This window comes from Lactuca sativa, chromosome 8 (genome assembly GCF_002870075.4).
Source record: "Lactuca sativa cultivar Salinas chromosome 8, Lsat_Salinas_v11, whole genome shotgun sequence".
Classification (NCBI taxonomy): domain Eukaryota; kingdom Viridiplantae; phylum Streptophyta; class Magnoliopsida; order Asterales; family Asteraceae; genus Lactuca; species Lactuca sativa.
Window position 1 is genome coordinate 159,806,996 of NC_056630.2, and position 21,199 is coordinate 159,828,194.

General features: G+C 36.7%; 1 protein-coding gene across 2 annotated transcripts; it reads right to left on the reverse strand.

Moving 5' to 3' along the window:
• Positions 1-17,383: 17,383 nt before the first annotated feature.
• On the reverse strand, positions 17,384-20,799 carry LOC111908627 (chlorophyll synthase, chloroplastic). 2 transcript variants are annotated; one of them, XM_023904443.2, is made up of 15 exons: positions 20,586-20,799; positions 20,444-20,488; positions 20,070-20,158; positions 19,876-19,963; positions 19,474-19,559; positions 19,194-19,280; positions 19,008-19,073; positions 18,844-18,927; positions 18,705-18,766; positions 18,487-18,562; positions 18,310-18,372; positions 18,118-18,199; positions 17,953-18,029; positions 17,807-17,854; positions 17,384-17,734 (listed from the first exon to the last, which is right to left on the reverse strand). In XM_023904443.2, exons 1-15 carry the CDS (start codon positions 20,704-20,706, stop codon positions 17,672-17,674), a joined length of 1,137 nt encoding a protein of 378 aa, XP_023760211.1. In that variant the 5' UTR covers positions 20,707-20,799; the 3' UTR covers positions 17,384-17,671. The 2 variants fall into 2 exon arrangements, with proteins under 2 accessions (XP_023760211.1, XP_023760210.1); XM_023904442.3 differs by having other exon boundaries at positions 20,070-20,161; positions 20,586-20,798.
• Positions 20,800-21,199: the final 400 nt, after the last annotated feature.

Consider the following 21,199-nt stretch of genomic DNA (forward strand, 5'->3'; position numbering starts at 1 on the left):
TGCTGGAACAAAGTATACTACAAAAGACAAGTATACGCAGCACGAGAGTCCCTTAACTGACATGATCTCGCAAAAGATAAGACTCGAGTTACACTAGTTTTTAAACATGATTTAAAAGCATATAAAATACTGACGATTGGAAGTGAACCGATACTATAATAGGTTCCTTTGCTGCCTCTTTCCATTCTGAGGTCAAACTCTTCTTGTTCCATCTTCGATCTGCCCTGATGGGAAGTATCTCTTGAAGTGCCCTATCTCGCCACATAGATGGCATATCCGAGAGTTTTCGACATTGGTGGTCAAAATAATGTGTTGGATTCGAATTCTGCAGCAGCGAGTAGTATGCCCGTCTCTGTTGCAGTTAAAGCAGTGCAGTATACGACATCCTCCTAGATGATGGAAGGTGCACTTATCGCACTTTGGTAAGTCCCCAGCATACGGTCTGGCTGGGTTAGGGGAAATTGGGATACCAGAAGGAAAGGTAGTTTGAGGTACAGATGTCGTGGCTGTGAAAGTTGTTACTGGTGGTTGTTTCCTGTTCGCCCTTCGAAGCGATTTGTCCTTAGATTTAGCCCAAGACTTCCGTTTGTTACTCTTGGTCTTGGGACTCGGGGTGTCGTGGTAGTTTGATGCTCATTAAGGTGCTTGATTTTTACCCGGATTGGAATTGATGTTAACAATCCCGCTAACATTTGTGTTGTTAGCGTTAAGGTGGGTCAGAATAGCTGACACGGCAGCCGAGACTGCAGCTTGAAAGGTAGTTGCATCAATCTGAAGAGTTGGTGTTTGGTTGAGGGGTTGATTGTTTTTCTTCGACGACATGATTCTGTTACACGGAAACAAAAATGAATTTGTGAGCAAGAATGGTTGAACCTAGACGTAGTTCGATCGCTCATGTAAAGTATAGAAGTGTGTTCTCTAAGGTTTGACCCACATCCCCATGATGCAGTCCTAGTACGGAATGGAAGTATGTTCACGAAGGTTTGACCTACAGCCCTATGATGCAGCCCTACCAAAGATTGGAAGTAAGTTCGTACGATGGTCTCAAGATGTTTGTCGTTCTAGCCGAGGTATCATTGGTTGGTGAATAACATGATCCAACCATTTAAAAGAGACTTGGAGATGTCTCCGGAGTTAAATTGCTATAGTCCAATGACTTGACGAGAGCATGTTTCAGATAAACTCTAATGGAAGTATGATAATAGTACTTAAAGAAGGAAAATGACACAGAAGTTAGCCAACTGTCAATATCTTTGATATTCATGACGTACAAGTTGGGGAAAATGACCTTGTAAAAGGTCTTACATCATATCCAGAGAAGATAGTTCTTGACAGCATAAAGACCTAAATAAAGTACTTACAGTACAAGATAGTTTCATAGAAAATGCCACATCGGGCATAGACAGAAAACAATTCCTTTCTAACAAGGAAAAATAAAGTAACGCATCTACTACTGGCGACGATCATCACTCTGGTGAACTCTCAGTTCAGCCAGTTGGCGTTCCACATCAAGTAGGTGTCTTTCGTACACCCTCTGGCGTACTCAAAGTTCTATGACTTCGGATCGTGATTCAGCCAGTGCTTGCAGCAGGGTTTCATGGTTCCTCTCAAATCTCTCATGAGCATCTTCTAGAAGAATGGTGCGGAGGGTATGCATTCTCTCATCGGCGACAACTTCAGTGATCTGATGTAGGGCTGTCCTGCCTTGAATCTCATTTCGGGCCACTCTGCGGACCAAGATTGGCAAGATTCTGTCTGCTGAGCCCCCATTGCTTAGGTTATAAAAGCTTCGGTCACCATTAAATGGCATGGGCTGATCTTGTCCTTGGCTCCATGTTTCGAAACATTCCACCCACTCAGGCGTCGGGCCATGAAAAGTCGGACGAGGGTTAGGAATTGGAAAGGGAGCTGCCTGGGGTAGGTTCTCAACCTCGGGTTCGGACTTAGCACCATCCAAGAGGTCTTCATCATGGTGATCATTCACAGGGATAGGATGATCATTCTCTGGCTCTTCTTCAAACCATCAAGCAATGACCTCGTTCGAAAGGTACGGGTTGCCATGGGGATGGAGTCTAGCCATGTTATCTACGCGAGAGTTGGGGTAAGAAAATAATTATTAGACGAACTATCTAGATAATTATTTAGAAAATCTTCATTAGTTACATCGCTATTTGTGAAGTGCATACCAGTTATATGTAATCGAAACAGGATAGGCCTTCGAATATGTGACCTTAACTCCAAATTCACACAGAATAGGGGTAAAGTAAAATTTTCACAGATTCTAAGTCTATAACATCCTAATTACATATAGCCTTAGTGTATCCACTTAGCAACTGTCAACTTAGTAATGAAGATCCCGTTTTAGTTCTCAAGTATATAGTACTTATAGTAACACCAAATACTCCTATAGTATTTTTAAGTTTAATGTCATGTTCTATTGTTCTCATTGTGGTAATGTTGGTAAGTTTTTAGACTTGTTGCCATATCACAACCATTCTTGGGCATGTGCTAATCTCTCCTCGGAACAGCATAGTTGATCAGGCTATGCCACTCCCAAGACTGACCATACATCCCCAAGCTTACCTGTGATATTCAACAATCACAATACTTTTGTTATTGTCATTGTGACACGGATTTTAGTATGAATGCAGGCACGTATACTAAATTAAATATTTTACTATTTAAAGTATAAACTCTTAGACAGAGTGTTTTAATCCCAATGTATTTATAATTAGTATATCTTTTATGGGTTGATATACTTAATTCACTATAAAAAGTGCTCTGATACCAATCTGTCACACCCCAAAACCAAGAACGGCGGAAACGTTCCGGGGTGGAGGACGTCATGTGAAGTATCATAACAGTGTAAAGTAGTAAACAAGCAACAACATCATCCATTGCATTAAAAGTAAAGTTTTAATACATGTGTGTTCTTTCATTGTAATAAGACATCAAAATATGTAATCAAAATAAAATACGAGTCTTGTCTGTGCTCCGTCTTCTCAAACCTGGCCATCGTACCTGTCTAACTGATTACCCGAGAATAAAAGTTATTTTGAAAGAGAGTATTAGCGTAAAGCTGGTGAATTCATAAGTATTAATGTGTCTTTGATTTGTAAAAACTGTAACGTAATGACTTGGAAACCTTTGGAAAAAAAGACTATATAAGTGTGAATTGTTTGAAAACAGTGGAAAATGTTTGAATACTCTAGCAAATCCCTATGATTTCTATTAGTATAACGAGTAGCCTTCTACCAAGACTTAAATATTATGTAAGTAGTCTTCTACCAAGACTCATGTGTTATGTAAGTAGTCTTCTACCAAGACTCGTGTGTTTTGTAAGTAGTCTTCTACCAAGACTCGTGTGTTTTGCTAAAACAAAGATGGTTTTCCTTCTTTTTGACTATTACTAACAGTACTTAGTCTAACTCATCGTTTATGTGAATGTATCACAAAATAAGGTAGTAGGAAAAATATAACTATGTAAGTGCTATCCTTTTGTATTAGGATTAACACGACATCGCGAATAGCGACATGTATAACCTTTGAACATCCGTAGATTGTTCAATTTTCCTCTGTAGCTACAGCAGGTTTAAGGAAGGGTTAGTCCCATAAAGGTACACCTAATATAAGTATTAACTGTAGGCATCCGTAGATGGTCATTTACCTCTGTAGCGAACAGTAGGCTAAAGGAATGGTTAGTCCCGTAAAGGTGCCCCTAGTATAAGTAATAACCGTAGGCATCCGTAGATGTTCATCTACCACTATTGCTAACAGGTGGGTTTCGGAATGGTTAGTACCGTCTAAATATCCCGATGAACTGGGATAGGTAGGACAATTTACACATAAGGTACTAATAAATCATCCTAGTGAATTGAGATACAAGTATTGATTTGATAACATGTTGTTTTCTACTTGTACCCCCCCCCCCCCATTAAAGCATTTAAAATCATTTAAAACGTTGATTAAGGGGTATGAACTCACATGTTGTGAGTGGTTCTAACGGGTATGCGTGTAGGGATGAGAAGTTCCATGAATGAAGTCCCGAGACACAATAAGTCCTAAATGACATATAAGGACACATATTGACATGAATATAGTGTTTATAACATCTATATGAAAGGAAACACCTTCCGGGACTAGGAAACACCTTGACCAAGTGTTGGAATCACATGTGATTCAACATAGGAAGGTATAAAGGCACTCACATGAGTTTACTACCATGAGTTCACGGCCCAAGGGAGTTTACGGCCGTAAACTCATGGCTACTCATGTGGGAATGCAAGTTTGAAGGCTAGGGAATGATTTAGGTACATTAGCTCTAACCTGGGATGAAAAAGACCACGTTCCTTGGAGTTTTTTAGGAGTTCATGGCCCTAATGAGTTTACTACCGTAAACTCATGGCCATTTATGTTTATAAGGGTCCTAAAGATCATAAGGAAGCATTCTAACTTCAAGCCTAAGCCTTAGGAAGTGTTTGTGGCATCAAAACACCCCTAACTTGATTTTACGACCCATGGACCATTTGGTCATGTGTTTGCAGCCGTAAACACTCATGGGTGTTGGTATTTTGATTGTTTTGGGTCCTAGACACATCAAGGTAAAGTGCTATGCTAGTCTCTTGGCTTAATGAAGGCATTTAGGGCATTTTGGCAACTTAAAATGGAGTTCACGGCCCAAGAACATCCTTGGTCGTGAACTCACTTTTAGCCCTTGATTCTTAATGTTTTTGATGTCTAAACAAGCCATGGTTAGTCTCTAGGTTTAGTTCTAAAGTTTGGAGGGACATTGAGCACTCTTTGGCCCTAAATTTAGTGTTCACGGTCCAAGAAGATCTTGGGTCGTGAACACCATTTACTTGGTGTTTTGAGGTTGTATTCTATCCTTAAACTCTTTAGTGTACAAGTCCAAACTTGTTTCATTGCTTAAGGAAGGGACTAGGCACCATTTGGCCTTTATAAAAGAGTTTACTCCCCAAGTGTTCTTGGGCGGTAAACTCTCAAATCTTGCTGTTTTGTTATGATTTTGATGTTATTAGGCACAATCTAATCTATATAATACAACTAGATAGAAGTACTCACGATTTGGGATGAAAATCCGAAGATCCGTGAGAGAGAATTCGGCTTTTCTCTAGTTGGAAATGTAACTAATGAATAAATATGGTTTAGAATCCTATATATAGTCCTGGGATTTTTGGCAGAAAATATTTTATTCAATAAATGAACTATAATATCATAGTGTTTTGGAATAACAGAGTTGCACAAAACGCTAGTGCATCCACTCTCCTGATATCTCCTTAAGTGTAAACCCTGAAATACTCAAACTTATACCCAAAAGTATGGAAATTCACTGTAACTATTCTAACTTCTATTGACTTGATATGGTTTGTTCAGAATGGAAATTTCAGGTTGTCACATTTAGTCCCTCCCCCACCAAGCCTTTCCAACTTGAGTCTAATATTTACCTTTTCCACCCTAGTTTTGGAAATCTTCTTCAAATTAAATCCGATAATTACAATGCAGCCCCTGACTTCAAAAATTCTTTATAACTAATCCAGAAATTATATTTTTAACCCCCCTAAACTTTCAATCATTTATTTTATGGCTACTATTCATTCATTAATTTATTTATTTATCTAATAATTAAACGGGTGTTACAGAGCCTATGTAATATGAAAGGTCATGGACATTAAGGTTTGCATGGATGTAACCCTAGACTTTTCCACACTATAAAAGGACTCCCTTAGCACCCAAAATCGGCCACTAGAGTTCTTGGAGTTCATTAGAGCCAATTTTGGAGCTAGCAACATCTCTCTCGAGTTCTCCTTGGTCCTAGGTGTGTTGTGAAGCTTTTGAGGCATCACACTTGGCGTGCTAAGTTCTTAAAGGCAAAACAAAACAAGCTACATCAAGAGGTAATCCTATAGCTCATTATTATGTTGCTTATGTCTATTGTGTGCTAGTTGTAGGCTTAATGCTTTGGAAACAATATTGCATGTATAATTAGAGAAAACATAGATCCAAATCATTTAGGGTTGTATGTGCACCATAGGATGTTGTAGTATACAAAAACCCAACAGTGCTTCACTTACCTTTTCTTCCTCGATCAATGGAGTAAAAGTGTAGTTATCATTGAATGGAGGAGGAACACTATCATAACCAAGACTTACATTCTTCTTACCTTGCCATCTAAGTTGCGTTTCAATCATTGTCTTAACTTTCTTACTTGACACATCAAATTTTTTAAAATTAAAATCTGCATTTTCAAACTTAATTTTCAGTGTGTCAAGCTCAGCAGTTAGACTGGCAATCTTTTCTTGAGCATAATCATAGTGTTCACATTTAGTGTTGCATTCTTCCTTAATTATTTTTAGATCTTTGGTTTGGGCCTCTAATTTTTTCTTTTAAGGGTTTTTGGGTCTTTCTGAGAGTATATCCTTCATATTTAAGGTCCTCAATTTCCTTAATTAATAAATTATGTTGACCGCAATAATGTTTAATTGTATCACTATAGGCTTGAGTACAGAAAGTTTCACTAACCTCTTTGGTACTGTTGTAAGAACTCATAATTTACCAAAATGAATATGATTGTGTAATTTGATTTTGACCGAAAATAGTTTACCGAGAACTATGCTTCTTGACCGAGAACCTTAGTCGAAATCTTACAACCGAAAAGCTGAACTGAGGATGCGGAGCCGAGAACACAAATTCGCAGCCGAGAACTCCAAGGCTAAGACCGAGAGCTCCGAAGTTGAGTCCGAGGAGCTGCCCTAACCGAAATCTATCAGTTGGTCGCCGAGAACTCTTAAACCTAACCGAGAACCTGAGCTTGTCGCCGAGAACTCCTAGGATTTAACCAAAGACGCCTAAAAATGCCAAAAACACAAAATTGGTAATGACCAATTTCGAGCAAAATCTCTAAAATAGTGAAGAACACGAAGAACAACGACAATAATTTCGTCAAAAAGAACTCAAAAACACCAAGAAAAACTCCAAGAAACAGTTAAAATTTGGTCAATTCAATTGATACCAATCCTTTCTCTGATACCAATTGTAAGTCCCAAAACACTTAGATCAATACGATATCAATCAAACTATCTAAAGAATGCGGAATATAAATCAGATAGTGATTCAAGAACATACAAATAACTCTTAATGTACATGATTTATTAGTTGAAATTGCCTGGTACACCAAGAACTTCTTAACAATCGAATACAATAATGATCAACAACTAGAACTCCTAAACAACTGACAAGCTATTTATACAAACCTAATACAAAGCCTTAACAGACCCAAGCCCAACCTGACCGAAAGCATCATTAAGCCCACCGAAATCACATGGTGATTTCAGTCCAAACACCACCAAAAACATTGTATTTTTGGTCCTAGACCAAGAACTCTAAAGCTATCAAAAGTAAAGTATAAACCACAAATTATGTCCTAACAAAGTTGAGTTATTGTTGGTGTCTCAAAGGTTCCACATTCTTCATCAACTTCCAAGCCTCCCAAGAGGACCCAAAGAACTACAAAGGTTGTTATTTCTTCACCTCTTATTTGGTTGGTGTTTTAATCTTTCTATAACTTGCAAAAAGATCCTTGGTGGGTATAAAATGTTTATGTTATTTCAAAAATTAAAGTCTTCCGTTGCCATATTTTTCAAGATTATGAAACTATTTTTGAACTAAAACCCAACAGGGAACTTGACAACGTACCCCTTAGTGTGGGCTAAGGTTCAAAACCAAGTCATCTAAAGGTACACATGATCGCGAGAAAGCAGTCACATACGTACTAGTGACCAACTGTCAGAGAAAGCAGTCACATCATGTATTTTAGAGAAAGTGGGGAGTGTCTCCTAGTGGGTAGAGGATAACGACTTTAATGTCGTATCGAATGATGAAAGCTATGTTGATCAAACGATATGAAGTAGTTAAATGTGAAAGTTTATTTTTGGGATTCTTTAAAACAACTGTAGGTCTTAGTAGTGGACTTATATGATGACGTTCTTGATGGGTTTTGGCCATATGAACATTCCTATGTGCACATGCAAACCCTAATGCTTGGATCTAGGTTTCTCTAATTAAACATGCTTTGATTCCAAGACTTCTAATGACTAATTAGATATAAGAACAATACAAAATCAGATCTAGAAGTTTTACCTTTGAATTTCTTGTTTTGATCTTGTTGTCTTGGAGCTCTAGAGTCACAATTGTCACTCCTCTAATGGCTTACAAACACCAACTAGCAAGGAGGATGATTTGAGAGAGAGGAGAGAGGCTAGAAATCGGCCAGGGTTTCTTTTCTTTTTTAGAGGTCCGATTTCCCTTGCCCTAGGGGTCTATTTATACTTGTAAGGCTCCTAGGGTTTCACCCTTAAACCCTAGTTGGATAATCTTTCCTTAAAGAAATCCTAATCCTTACCTAAGATAGCCTTGGACGAATTTGAGGCTATCCCAAGCCCTAGAATCCGTCCATCCTCTATCCAAGAAGGATTTACAGCCCAAAGTGTAACTATCAAACAATTGACAGTTTATACCCTCTTATTTAATTAATCTCTTTAAGTCACCAAATTAATACTAATTAATCTATGACTTATATTAATCAAATAACAACATTATTATTCATTATATTACTCTTATAATATATTAATAATATTTATTCTCTCATAATAAATCATCCTGTCAAGTTGCTATGGTGAAGGCAACCCAAAAGGACCATGCACAATCGGGTCAAATACTTGCCTTATATTGTTGCAGCCTTAGACACTATTCCAACAGTCTCCCACTTGGATAAGTCTAGTAACTATATGCACAAGTACAATTCGATTTGCAATCGTAGCTCTAAAAGACACTGTCAAACTCTGATCTAATCAATCTTGTCCTTTAGATAAGGGATCGTACAATCCTCTGTAAGATATCATGCTGACAATTCTATGGAATGATTAGTCTAGCATTTTGGTTTCTCGATCTCCGATTTATTTGACATAGAACTTAATCGAACACATCAATTCAGTTCTAACCGGGCCCGGCACATAAGTCAAATCAAATCATCAAGCGGCCGAGATATCGCTTTTACCCTCTTAGAATAAAAGTTACAGATAAACTTCGACTTATATGCATTTACTTATTCATTAATCAACTATACACAAAAATGCATTTTATAACATCGAGTTACCAATGCGTTTTCGCAATATCAATGTACAATCAATTAACAACTAACAAACCATATATCTAGGTTTTAAGACTATATGATATTATCGTCTTGCGATCACCCTTTTATATCATATTCCATAAGGTGATTCCAGCAAGCGTGGGTTTGTTCCAATGCTCAAAACCAGTTCATAAGCACTCACGAACGTTGCAGCAACCCTTTGCTATGTCTAATACCATTTAGACAATCTACATACCAATTCATGACAATCTACATTCATATCTACTTCCAACATATGAACGATTGTGGACAATTTGAATAATTCGATTATTCTTAATAAATTCAATTATTCTGGAAGTCAAAACATGAAAAATGAAACAATAGTTAAACAATTAACATAAGACAGTAACATTACTCATAAATAAAGCTCCTTTATTTAATCATCAAATGTTAATTACATTTATCTATTACACGTTTCTACTACTATCTAATCTATGCTAATATCATCCTTCAGCCCAATACTCCTAGCATGTTGCAAGTGCTTAACCCTACTCGGTCCCTTCGTAAGCGGATCTGCTGGGTTATCTTCTGATGATATCCTCTTCACTACGAGTTGTCCTTCTTCTACACGATGTCTAATAAAGTGATATTTTCTGTCGATATGTCTAGATCTACCATGATCCCTTGGTTCCTTGGTCAAGGCAACCGCTCCTTCATTATCACAGAAAATCTCCATGGGCTCCTTTATGGCGGGTACAACTCCAAGATCACCGATGAAGTTCTTCAACCATATTGCCTCCTTCGACGCTTCGCTCGCTGCAATGTACTCTAATTCGCACATTGAATCAGCTACAGTTTCGTGCTTGGAACTTTTCCAAGTCACTGCTCCTCCATTCAGGGTAAAGACCCAACCCGACTGCGAACAATAGTTGTCCCTGTCAGTCTGAAAGCTGGCGTCACTATACCCTCGCACCTTCAAGTCATCACTCCCTCCGAGGACTAAGAACCATTCCTTCGTCCTCCGAAGGTACTTAAGGATATTCTTCACCGCAATCCAATGGGCTCTGCCAGGGTTCCCTTGATATCTACTAACCATGCTCAAAGCAAAGTCTACATCAGGGCGAGTACAAGTCATAGTGTACATGATTGAGCCAACTATGGAAGCGTATGGTACTCGACTCATTTCTGCTATTTCTGCTTCGGTACTCGGACTTTGATTCTTACTCAACTTGGCGTTACTTTTTATCGGTAATTCTCCCTTCTTCGAGTTTTCCATACTAAAACGTTTTAGTACTTTCTCTAAGTAAGTGTTCTGACTAAGTCCTATAAGTCTCTTACTTCTTTCTCTTACTATCCTTATTCCCAAAATGTAAGAAGCCTCTCCGAGGTCTTTCATTGCGAAGCACTTCCCGAGCCAGGACTTAACCTCCTGCAGAGTCGGGATGTCATTTCCTATGAGTAAGATGTCATCGACATATAGAACGAGGAAGCTTACTATACTCCCACTGACTTTGACATATACACACGATTCATCTTCGCTTCGTACAAATCCACACTCTTTGACTTTCTCATCGAAGCAAAGATTCCATCTGCGAGATGGTTGCTTAAGTCCATAAATAGACTTCTCAAGCTTACACACTCTATTCGGATGCTTCGGATCTACAAACCCCTCTGGCTGAGCCATGTAAACATCCTCAGCCAACTTTCCGTTAAGGAAAGCGGTCTTGACATCCATTTGCCAAATCTCATAATCATGAAATGCGGAAATAGCTAGCATCACTCTAATAGATTTTATCTTCGCAACTGGTGAGAAGGTCTCATCATAGTCAACTCCGGGAGTTTGAGTAAAGCCCTTCGCGACCAATCGCGCTTTATATGTGTGTACGTTTCCATCCACGTCGGTCTTCTTCTTGAAGATCCATTTGCACCCAACGGTCTTACGTCCGAGCACATTATCAACCAAATTCCAAACTTGGTTATCATACATGGATTGGATCTCGCTATCCATTGCCTCTTTCCATTTCGCAGACTGTGGGCCTGCCATGGCTTCCTTATAGCTATTAGGTTCATCAAGGTTTATTAGTGTACCATCACTAATATACGTGTCCCCTTCGGTAGTAATATGAAAACCATAAAATTGGGGTTGAACTTTAACTCTTTCGGAACGTCTAAAAGGTAAGGACTCGTCAATTGGTTCAACCGGAGTTTCCTCCTCGGGTTGAGTGCCAGCGGTAGAGGTTCCTTCATCTATCGATTCTTGAACCTCTTCAAGTTCAATTTGCCTCCCACTGTCTCCTTGGCCTATGATTTCTCGCTCTCGGAAAACTCCTCTCCTCGCAACGAAGACAACATTGTCCTTCAGTCTATAGAAGAGATATCCAAAGGATTTCTGCGGGTAGCCGATGAAAATACATAGCTCACTACGAGGTTCGATCTTGTCGTGAGTATCTCGTCTTACGAAAGCCTCGCAACCCCAAACCTTGATATGTGCCAACGAGGGAGCTTTCCCTGTCCACATCTCGTGAGGTGTTTTGGCAACCTTCTTAGTAGGGACTCGGTTAAGGATATGGGCGGTAGTCTCTAAGGCATACCCCCAAAAAGAGATAGGTAGTGAAGCACGACTCATCATAGAGCGAACCATATCCAATAAGGTTCGATTACGCCTTTCTGCCACACCATTCAACTGCGGTGTCCTAGGAGGCGTCAATTGTGAAACTATTCCACACTCCTTGAGATAATCGTGGAATTCAAGACTTAGGTACTCTCCTCCTCGATCGGATTGAAGCATCTTGATTTTCCTGCCCAATTGATTCTCCACTTCATTCTTGAACTCTTTGAACTTTTCAAAAGTTTCTGACTTTTGCTTGATTAAATAGATATACCCATATCTACTATAGTCATCGGTAAAAGTCACGTAGAAGCGGTTCCCATCCTTCATGGTCGATCTAAACGGTCCACATACATCGATATGTATTAGGTCCAATAGACCCTCGCCCCTTTCACACGTACTTGTGAAGGGTGACTTGGTCATCTTTCCAAGTAAACAAGATTAGCATGTGTCATCTTCCCTAAGGAAGAATGACTCCAACACTCCATCCTTTTGGAGTTGGGCTATGCGTTTCTTGTGGACATGTCCAAGACGACAATGCCACAAGGATGCTCTATCCATACTATTGGAAGAATCTATGTTCAAAACATCATTTCCTAAGTTATCAACAATCATAACAGTTTCATAAATTCCATTACATGGTATAGCTTCAAAATAAAAGACACCATTTAGATAAGCCAAAATAGAACCATTCTCATTATTAAAAGAAAATCTAAAACCTTGTCTAAACAAACCATGAAATGAAATGATGTTTCTAGCCATTTCTGGCGAATAGCAACAAATGTTCAAATCTAAACTTAAACCATTCCTAAGCACTAAAGAATACACTCCAATCTTGGTCACAGGCGACGATCTTCTGTTCCCCATGATTAGATTTATTCTTCCAGCCTCCACATCCCTATTTCTTCTTAGTCCCTGCACATTAGAACAAATGTGGTAACCACAACCGGTATCAAGAACCCAAGAAATAGCATGAGATGAATCGTTAGATTTAATTGTGTATATACCTGCGAAAGACGGCTTGATCTTTCCTTCCTTGATGGCTTGCAGGTACTCTGGGCAACTTCTCTTCCAATGTCCTATCTTGTGGCAATGGTGGCACTCTGCCTCCTTTGGGTTAGGGCAGGGCTTAGCAGGATCAACTTTGGTCCCACTAGAAGAGGCACCATCTCGGGCTTTAACCTTGCGATAGTTCTTAGACGAAGCCTTCCTCTTCTTTCCCTTTCCTTGTCCAATAGCCAAGACAGGAGCAGCGGGTGGATTGGGAGTTGGTGCAACAGACTTGTCCTTGAAGTTGCTCTCAGCGACCCTCAAGAGACCTTGGAGTTTGCTTAGGGTGACCTCCTCTTTGTTCATGTGGTATGTCATTCTAAATTGATTGTAGCTTGTAGGCAAAGAGTGAAGCACCATGTCGATCGCCAAGTCTTCCCCAAAGTCAACATTCAACTTGCGAAGACGGTCGACATACCTTTGCATCTTTTGCAGGTGCACGGTAAGAGACTCTTCATGACCCATCTTAGCGGAAATCATGTTAGTGAAAATCTCATAACTCTCTTGCCTCGTGTTTTGGTGGTATCTCTCCAATAAGTCTTGATGCATCTCGTACGGGTACATGTCCTCATAGGACTTTTGGAATTCGGAGTTCATAGTGGCTATCATGATGCAATGTACCTTCGTTGCATCACGCTCGTGAGTTTCAAAAGTGGTCATTTCAGCCGGAGTAGCGATTTCAGGGTTGATTTTCTCGAGCTTCTCATCGAGGACATACTCCTTATCCTCATAGCGAGCAATAGTGCGAATGTATCTTATCCATTCGCTAAATTTCGTCCCATCGAAAGTGACCTTTTGACAAAGGCTCATCAATGTGAAAGAACTAGCAGCAGCGTTGTTTGCGTTCGACATCTACAAATAGAAAGGACAATGATAGATTAGAATATGAATCCCTAATTACCACCCAATAAGAAAAATTAGGGCTAGGATCCAACAACAATATTTACATATTAGAAAATGGATGTCGTAATCTAACATGCAAACAATTTGAAGGTAAGTGAATGACGATTCACTAATTCTCCACCATGAAAACCTAACTTTAAGTTCTAAATGAATTTCAGGATTCCTAGGTTTAGATGAGATTCATTGAAACATTTCAATGGCATGTTTAAATCTCGATATGCCCCTCTTGTTTGTGACTGGGATACCGAGGATCACAAAGCGGGTGTGAATTACCATGCAAATTCACATGGTGCCTTCATTGTAACGATCACCCATTCGACGTGCCGGTAAACCACACACGCTCCATCGAACTATGATAAACAATGAATCACTCTTTGTCACCTTCACTTAAAACCAATTAGTGTGCCGGTAAACCACACACGCTCCACTAACTTCTTAGCAAGGTGCAAAGTGCAATTTCATGGGATTGCATCAATTCACTTTTCCTAAAGTAACTAAGATTGGGAAATTTTAAAAACATGTAGTTACTTTGTATTTCATATTATACTTTTAATGAGAGGATGAGGTTGCCCTATCCTACCCGTTCGGCTAACGACCCTCCACCGATCAAGCAAGCGGTGGGTGTGAGTGTACACCCATTAAGCGCCATTTTATAGGCCGCAACCTTATACCCACCTTATAGATCGGCTTCGTGAATGAGGCCTACTAACGGTAAGACTGGCATTTTAGTTATACATATATATATATATATATATATATATATATATATATATATATATATATATATATATATATATATATATATATTAATCTTGTAATATTATATTAGTACAGGGTTGTATTTTAAACTTGTAAAATTCTAGGCTTTGAAATTTAAATTTTCTAAATTAAAAACTTTTAATCACAAAACATAAATTTCAAAACTTGAGGACAAGTTTTAAACATTTAAAACATGGAGGATCAAATAACAAATAATCTCAATTAACAATTAATTCCTTAATTATCCATATTTGATTTATTTAATGATTTCTTGCAAGATAATTACCAATTTAATCAAAATAATTAATTAATTATCACATAAGGAAATTAAATATTTTATTAATTGATAAATCTCTTTAATTAGATCAAGATTATAGTCATATATATATATATATCAAAAAATCGGATTAGGGTTGATCTAATATGATAAAGGCAAGTTTCCATAAGATAAATATCAAAAAATCCCGAATCTGGCCCTTCCTGACGCTTGGACTCGCCGAGTGCACCATGGGACTCGCCGAGTCAGGCCAACTCGCCGAGTCCATGACTCAGAAACACAAAATTGGAATTTTGAAGGTAAGATTCAAACAAACAAGCAACAATTTAATAGAAACCAATCTAGGCTCTGATACCACTGATGGGTTTTGGCCATATGAACATTCCTATGTGCACATGCAAACCCTAATGCTTGGATCTAGGTTTCTCTAATTAAACATGCTTTGATTCCAAGACTTCTAATGACTAATTAGATATAAGAACAATACAAAATCAGATCTAGAAGTTTTACCCTTGAATCTCTTGTTTTGATCTTGTTGTCTTGGAGCTCTAGAGTCACAATTGTCACTCCTCTAATGGCTTACAAACACCAACTAGCAAGGAGGATGATTTGAGAGAGAGGAGAGAGGCTAGAAATCAGCCAGGGTTTCTTTTCTTTTTTAGAGGTCTGATTTCCCTTGCCCTAGGGGTCTATTTATACTTGTAAGGCTCCTAGGGTTTCACCCTTAAACCCTAGTTGGATAATCTTTCCTTAAAGCAATCCTAATCCTTACCTAAGATAGCCTTGGACGAATTTGAGGCTATCCCAAGCCCTAGAATCCGTCCATCCTCTATCCAAGAAGGATTTACAGCCCAAAGTGTAACTATCAAACAATTGACAGTTTATACCCTCTTATTTAATTAATCTCTTTAAGTCACCAAATTAATACTAATTAATCTATGACTTATATTAATCAAATAACAACATTATTATTCATTATATTACTCTTATAATATATTAATAATATTTATTCTCTCATAATAAATCATCCTGTCAAGTTGCTATGGTGAAGGCAACCTAAAAGGATCATGCACAATTGGGTCAAATACTTGCCTAATATAGTTGCAGCCTTAGACACTATTCCAACAGTTCTCAATGCGGATACAAGAGCATTGTCCTTCGATTCCTTAATATTGGTCAAAAGGACAAGTTAGATCATCGATTAGGGATGATTTTTAGGACATGGGGTCCCATGGCCTTCAAGTGAAGGATGCTACTTCACTTGAAAGGTGGGGGGTGGATGGGTGAAGGCAAAGTTTGGAAAGGCAGACAATGGGTCCACTTTGTGGCTTATGTGTTTAGCCCATCGTAAAGGTCGACTAGAAAGAAATTTTTTCACTCATGGTGCGAAATAGGATATTTCTTCACGATGATCTTAATAAAGGAAACCCAAGGTCTCAACCGGGGGTTTTTTATTAGATGGATGATTATCGCATGGGTCGACATTGCGAATCCGTGTACCGTTTGAAGCATATGGGTACATAAAGATTGTACATGATCTAATAGGCGTGCCAGGGTGGCAAAAAGTTTTGTAGAGATCAAAAACAAGTTAGGTGAACTTCTAAGTGTTTGGTTTGGTGTGAAAGAGTTGATCAACTCGAAAAGGTTTGATTGGTTACAAGTTTGATATCCATATTTTTCAGTTTGGAGTTCGATTGCAAGGTATACACTTCCACATATACTTGAAGTTTTTGATTGAAAGTTTGAGCAGACTTGGTATGTACGTCAAGGTGGAGATTTATGAGTTCGGTCATATGTGACATAGATACAATAGTATAGTGCCTTAAAATGTAAAATGGTTAAGTGTTTCATATTCCACTTTTCTTATCTCTGTGTACTCTTTAATTGTGTATACAAATTTAAGACATAACATGCCATTTTTCAGAGTTTTGCGGTTGATTTCTTCCTAGTTATTGTATGCTTCCTCACATTCCACAACATAAAGTATGATGATACGGCTAAACATGTTAGTGTAGTTTGTTCTTCATATCTTAGTTGGTAGATAACATTTTTGCGCTACTGTTGCATGTAATCAAGTATTTAAATATACTCAAGATTATAAATATACCATAAATTAACTTTTAGTTAATATGGTGAATAATGTTTATGTGTATAGTAATTAGTATCAACACAAGTATTTTATGTTCTTGTTGGTGATCCATAAAAATTGACGAACATGAACATGAAGGCTGACAAAAAAATGTACCAAATTTGTTAAAACTTGTAACTTTGGTGATCACTAGAGAGTAATTAAAACTACTTAAATTGAAAATCAGTTCAATCTATATTTCTTATTTCCAACAACCAAATTAATTAAGAAAATTGTGGACTCATGTCATTTCGTTCGTTCACTATCATTTTCATATCTTTTTAAGAGTACTTGATCGAAGAGGGCAGTTGGAAGACCCTACAATTGTGCCTTAATACACACCAACCAATATAAATGGAGCTCTTCAATCGTGTTTAACAACCTATACAAGAAATATTTGCAAACGCTATATGATTAAAATTAATTCACCTTTTTTCATGTTTAGACAGGCATAATTAAACATTATGTTTTATTATTATTATTTTTTTAAATAGTGAACAATCTTGAACATACTGCAAGAAAGCATGAATTAGTCTTTCTAAATTCATAAAACGAGAAACATGATTCACAAGTTTATCGCCAAATAATCCTATATTTACAACAATCATCATCCCATGTCACTTGTAGAAAACCAATGAGCATGACATAACATAAAACAAAGAGAACTTTTTTTAAAAAAATACAAAAAAGAGTAAAACAAAATCGGGAACAATTACTTGAAAATAATGCTACAAAACTATCAACCTTTGTCTTTATGCAATTTTTCTAGTAATTTTATTGCATTTTTCAAAATGTATATCAATGACTAGTAGCTAAAGCAGTCACCAAAAGACCAAGAATCAGAAATGGTTGAGCACTTGCCTGAAACCAAAAAAATTAAATAATTTTAACTCAAAAATTCATGCAAATTAATAAATTAATAATTAATTTTACCTGATATTTGACGTCATATTTCACTGGATCTTTGAGAAAGTACTTGAACTGCAACAGGAAACAATAATCATTACTTTTTAATCAAAGTAATAAATTTTATAGTTTCAAAATCATATATTTAACTATTTTAAAATCATAGAATTTACCTGAAAAAATACTTGTGGAGCAATTAACCCGAGGAGGGCTAAAGCGTAATATGGTTTACCAGCTCCTAAAAGGTAACCTGCCACCAAAAATACATTAATTTTTTTTTGTTAAAAATAGAAATATATTATTAATTATTAATGAAAAAAATGGTCAAACGGTCAAACCTGCTATCGAGAGTTGAGTTATGTCTATGGCACCAACACATATCCATTTAGCTGTCTCCTCACCAAAAGCCACCGGAAGGGACTAGTTAAACATCCATAACATACCAAGGTCAAAATCGTCATAATTTATATTAATTATATCAAATTGAATATAGATAAATAATAATGAAAATTAAAAGTGTAACAAATTACCTGAAGCCCCATTTTTCTGTCTCCTTCGACACTTTTAAAGTCGTTTACTATCGCAATACCAAGCTTCAAGTTAAAGAGCAAATAAAACAGAAAAAAAAAATTAGTTAATTATGGACTTCAACTAAAATATTAATATTATTAATAATTATTATATTTATGATGTTACAATTTATATACCCCAGCAGTGCTATACAATAGTGTGAGAACTATTATGTCAGGTGTAAGTGTTCCAAACAATGCTTGACCTGCCCACCTGTCATCAAAAAGTCAACGATATAATATAACACATCATGTAGATTTATAGATTTGGATTTAAGTTAATATTAGTGTAATTATTATAACAATAATAAAAATATATATATTAAATAGAAAGTGAGAAGAATAAGAAGTCAAACCATGGTAAGCTAATATAGCTGGCTCCTAATGCAAAGTTCCCAAGCCATCCATTTTGTTTGAGCTGCAAACACAAAGGGAATATTAATTATTATATTCACATCTTATTCTTTTAAACCAATTTAAAAAAAAAAAAATTACCTTTAAAGGTGGAGCTGAGTAGATATAAGATATAAAGGATCCACCCAAAGCAAGATAGAACATTATAGGGAAATCATGCCCTGCCTATAAAAAAGTTGTCCTTAAAACTAATATTTATGTTAAATAAAAAATTAAAAAAGAAAAATAGGAAAAGACATACATACCCAGACATCCAATATCCCAGCCAGACCAAGGCCTCCCAAAAGAAGTACCCAAACTTGAGTAATGACCTGAACATAAAAATTAAAAAGTTAAAAAGTAATAATAACAAATCCAAATAATAGTCCTTGTATGTACTGAAGAAAAGGGTCAAGGTTACAATAAAGTCAATAACAAATTACAAAACTAACCTCTTGTTCAGATATGGCTCCCGAAGGAATTGGGCGATATGGTTCATTAATAGCATCGATATCTCTATCATACCAATCATTGATTGTCTATCGAAAGAAAAACATGAAAGTATTTAGGGTTTATGAAAAGTGAAGAAGAAGAATTGGTCGAGAAAATCCCAAAGGGAAAATGTTTGTTATTTCCAAGGTTATTTGTTAATATGCTCCCATTAGTTTACAAAAGTTTAATAAAAAAATGAGAGATTATAATTTGACATATACAAGTGATTTTAACTTTTACCTGTGTGTAACCAGTTAGAAATGGGCCAGACATCATCATGCAAACAATTGATTTAGCAACATCTTCCACAGTCCAGTGGAAGTTACCTACAATGTGAACAAAGTTATGTCACAATCTACACAAGTTTCATATGATAATTGTTGAAATTTGTTGGATTGGGAGATTTGTCAATGTGATTGTAATAATTTATCATATAGTGGATCTTTCTCTCTAGAGGCCATGGTTATCTTCGGTTTTGGAGTTTTCCATGCATACCTTATGTTTAAGTTTCTCTATTATTTTTGATTGGATGGGTTGTTGGAATCTTTGAGGCCATTTTTCCAACAATAATGTCCATTGTTGGTTTTCTTTAAGATTTATCTTGAAAAAAAGGTAAATAAAATTGATTTGATTTAAACTTACCGGAAGCAGCAGCTCCACAGACTACTCCCCAAATTAATGGAGGCCAAGTTACAGGCTTTGTAAGTTGAACACGGATCTTCCACATATCCTGTAACAAAAATAAAATACGATGTGCAATGTTAAGATCCAATAGTAACCTTACATGAAGCCAATCTTAACCTAAAAAATTAATACATAAATATAAAAACTCTGACAGTTTCTTGTTTAGCTCCTTTGATGCCAAGAATTTGATTAAAACCCGATCCACTTGCAGCCGGCGCTTTCTCCGGTGCCTTTGCTTTAACTGCTAAAAAAAACATTATTCATTCAGACCAGAAGATAAAAAAGGGCTTTAATTAATCCAAAACAATAACACACATCTATCGATCCATTCAGTCATTTACCCCAAAAAAAACACATAAATTGAATTTGAAATCAAGCTACTATTTTGATATCAAAAATTGATATCGGCTTTCAAAATTTTAGATAAATTTGTTGCTAATTACATTGAAATTTATGCTATAATGTTTGATATAAATAATCCCAAGAGCATTAAGCTGAGTTAAATGAAATTAAAACCTCAACTAACCTTCGTTTGCATCTGTCTCTGTTGCTCTGATTGTTAGTCTTCTCCCTAATCAATTCAATCAAAAGGATATCAATTCAAACGAAAATAAAAATGGACAATCTGAAAGTTGAAGAAGTTGGAAAGAGCTTCAGATTGAGCTTACGAGAACGAGATAGAGAAATGGGTGTTGCCATTGGTAAAGTACGACATCGATTAGAGTTGGAATTGGAAAGTCTAATGGAAGAAGAGACAGTATTGAGCAGAGAAGAAGCCATGGTAGCCATTGAAGAAGGTATGGAGAGTTATTGGGAGCTTTGGTAAGAGATAACCTGGTAGTTCTGATTCTGACTGCTACTAGTGAGACTCTACAGTCTACACATACTCCTGGTTCTTTTTCTTTTCGGTATTGTAAAAAAAAAAAAAATTAAATATTGTCCTTCTTCTTCTTAACTTAGTTTTTTCACAACAAAAGTTTTTTGAAAAAAAAAAAAAAGTTTGGTAAAATTAGTTTTAAAAGCTATTTTAAAGTTTTTAAAAATGAACTTTTTGAAAAAGTCATAAAATCCTGACTTTTAATTTTTCCAAAAAAGACTTTTAGGCTATAAAAATCTAAACCAAACACCCTTGTTTTGTGGAAAAATTACTATTTTGTTCCAAAAAAAATTTAGAGGAATACCATGATCGAAATGATCCAAGTTTTCCACAAGGAGACATCATTGCATAAAAAAATTTTAAAAAGTGCCATTTTTATTATTATCGATTTAGAATACTCGAATA

Bases quoted from the DNA above. Each gene is read 5' to 3' on its own strand.
- LOC111908627 (XM_023904442.3), bottom strand. From the start codon at position 20,706: ATGGCTACCATGGCTTCTTCTCTGCTCAATACTGTCTCTTCTTCCATT. The intron at 18,200-18,309 runs GTAATTTGTTAC...ATGTTTAACTAG, and splicing joins ACAGAAAAATGGGGCTTCAG to TCCCTTCCGGTGGCTTTTGG. The intron at 18,030-18,117 runs GTTTGACCGTTT...TTTTGGTGGCAG, and splicing joins AACTCAACTCTCGATAGCAG to GTTACCTTTTAGGAGCTGGT.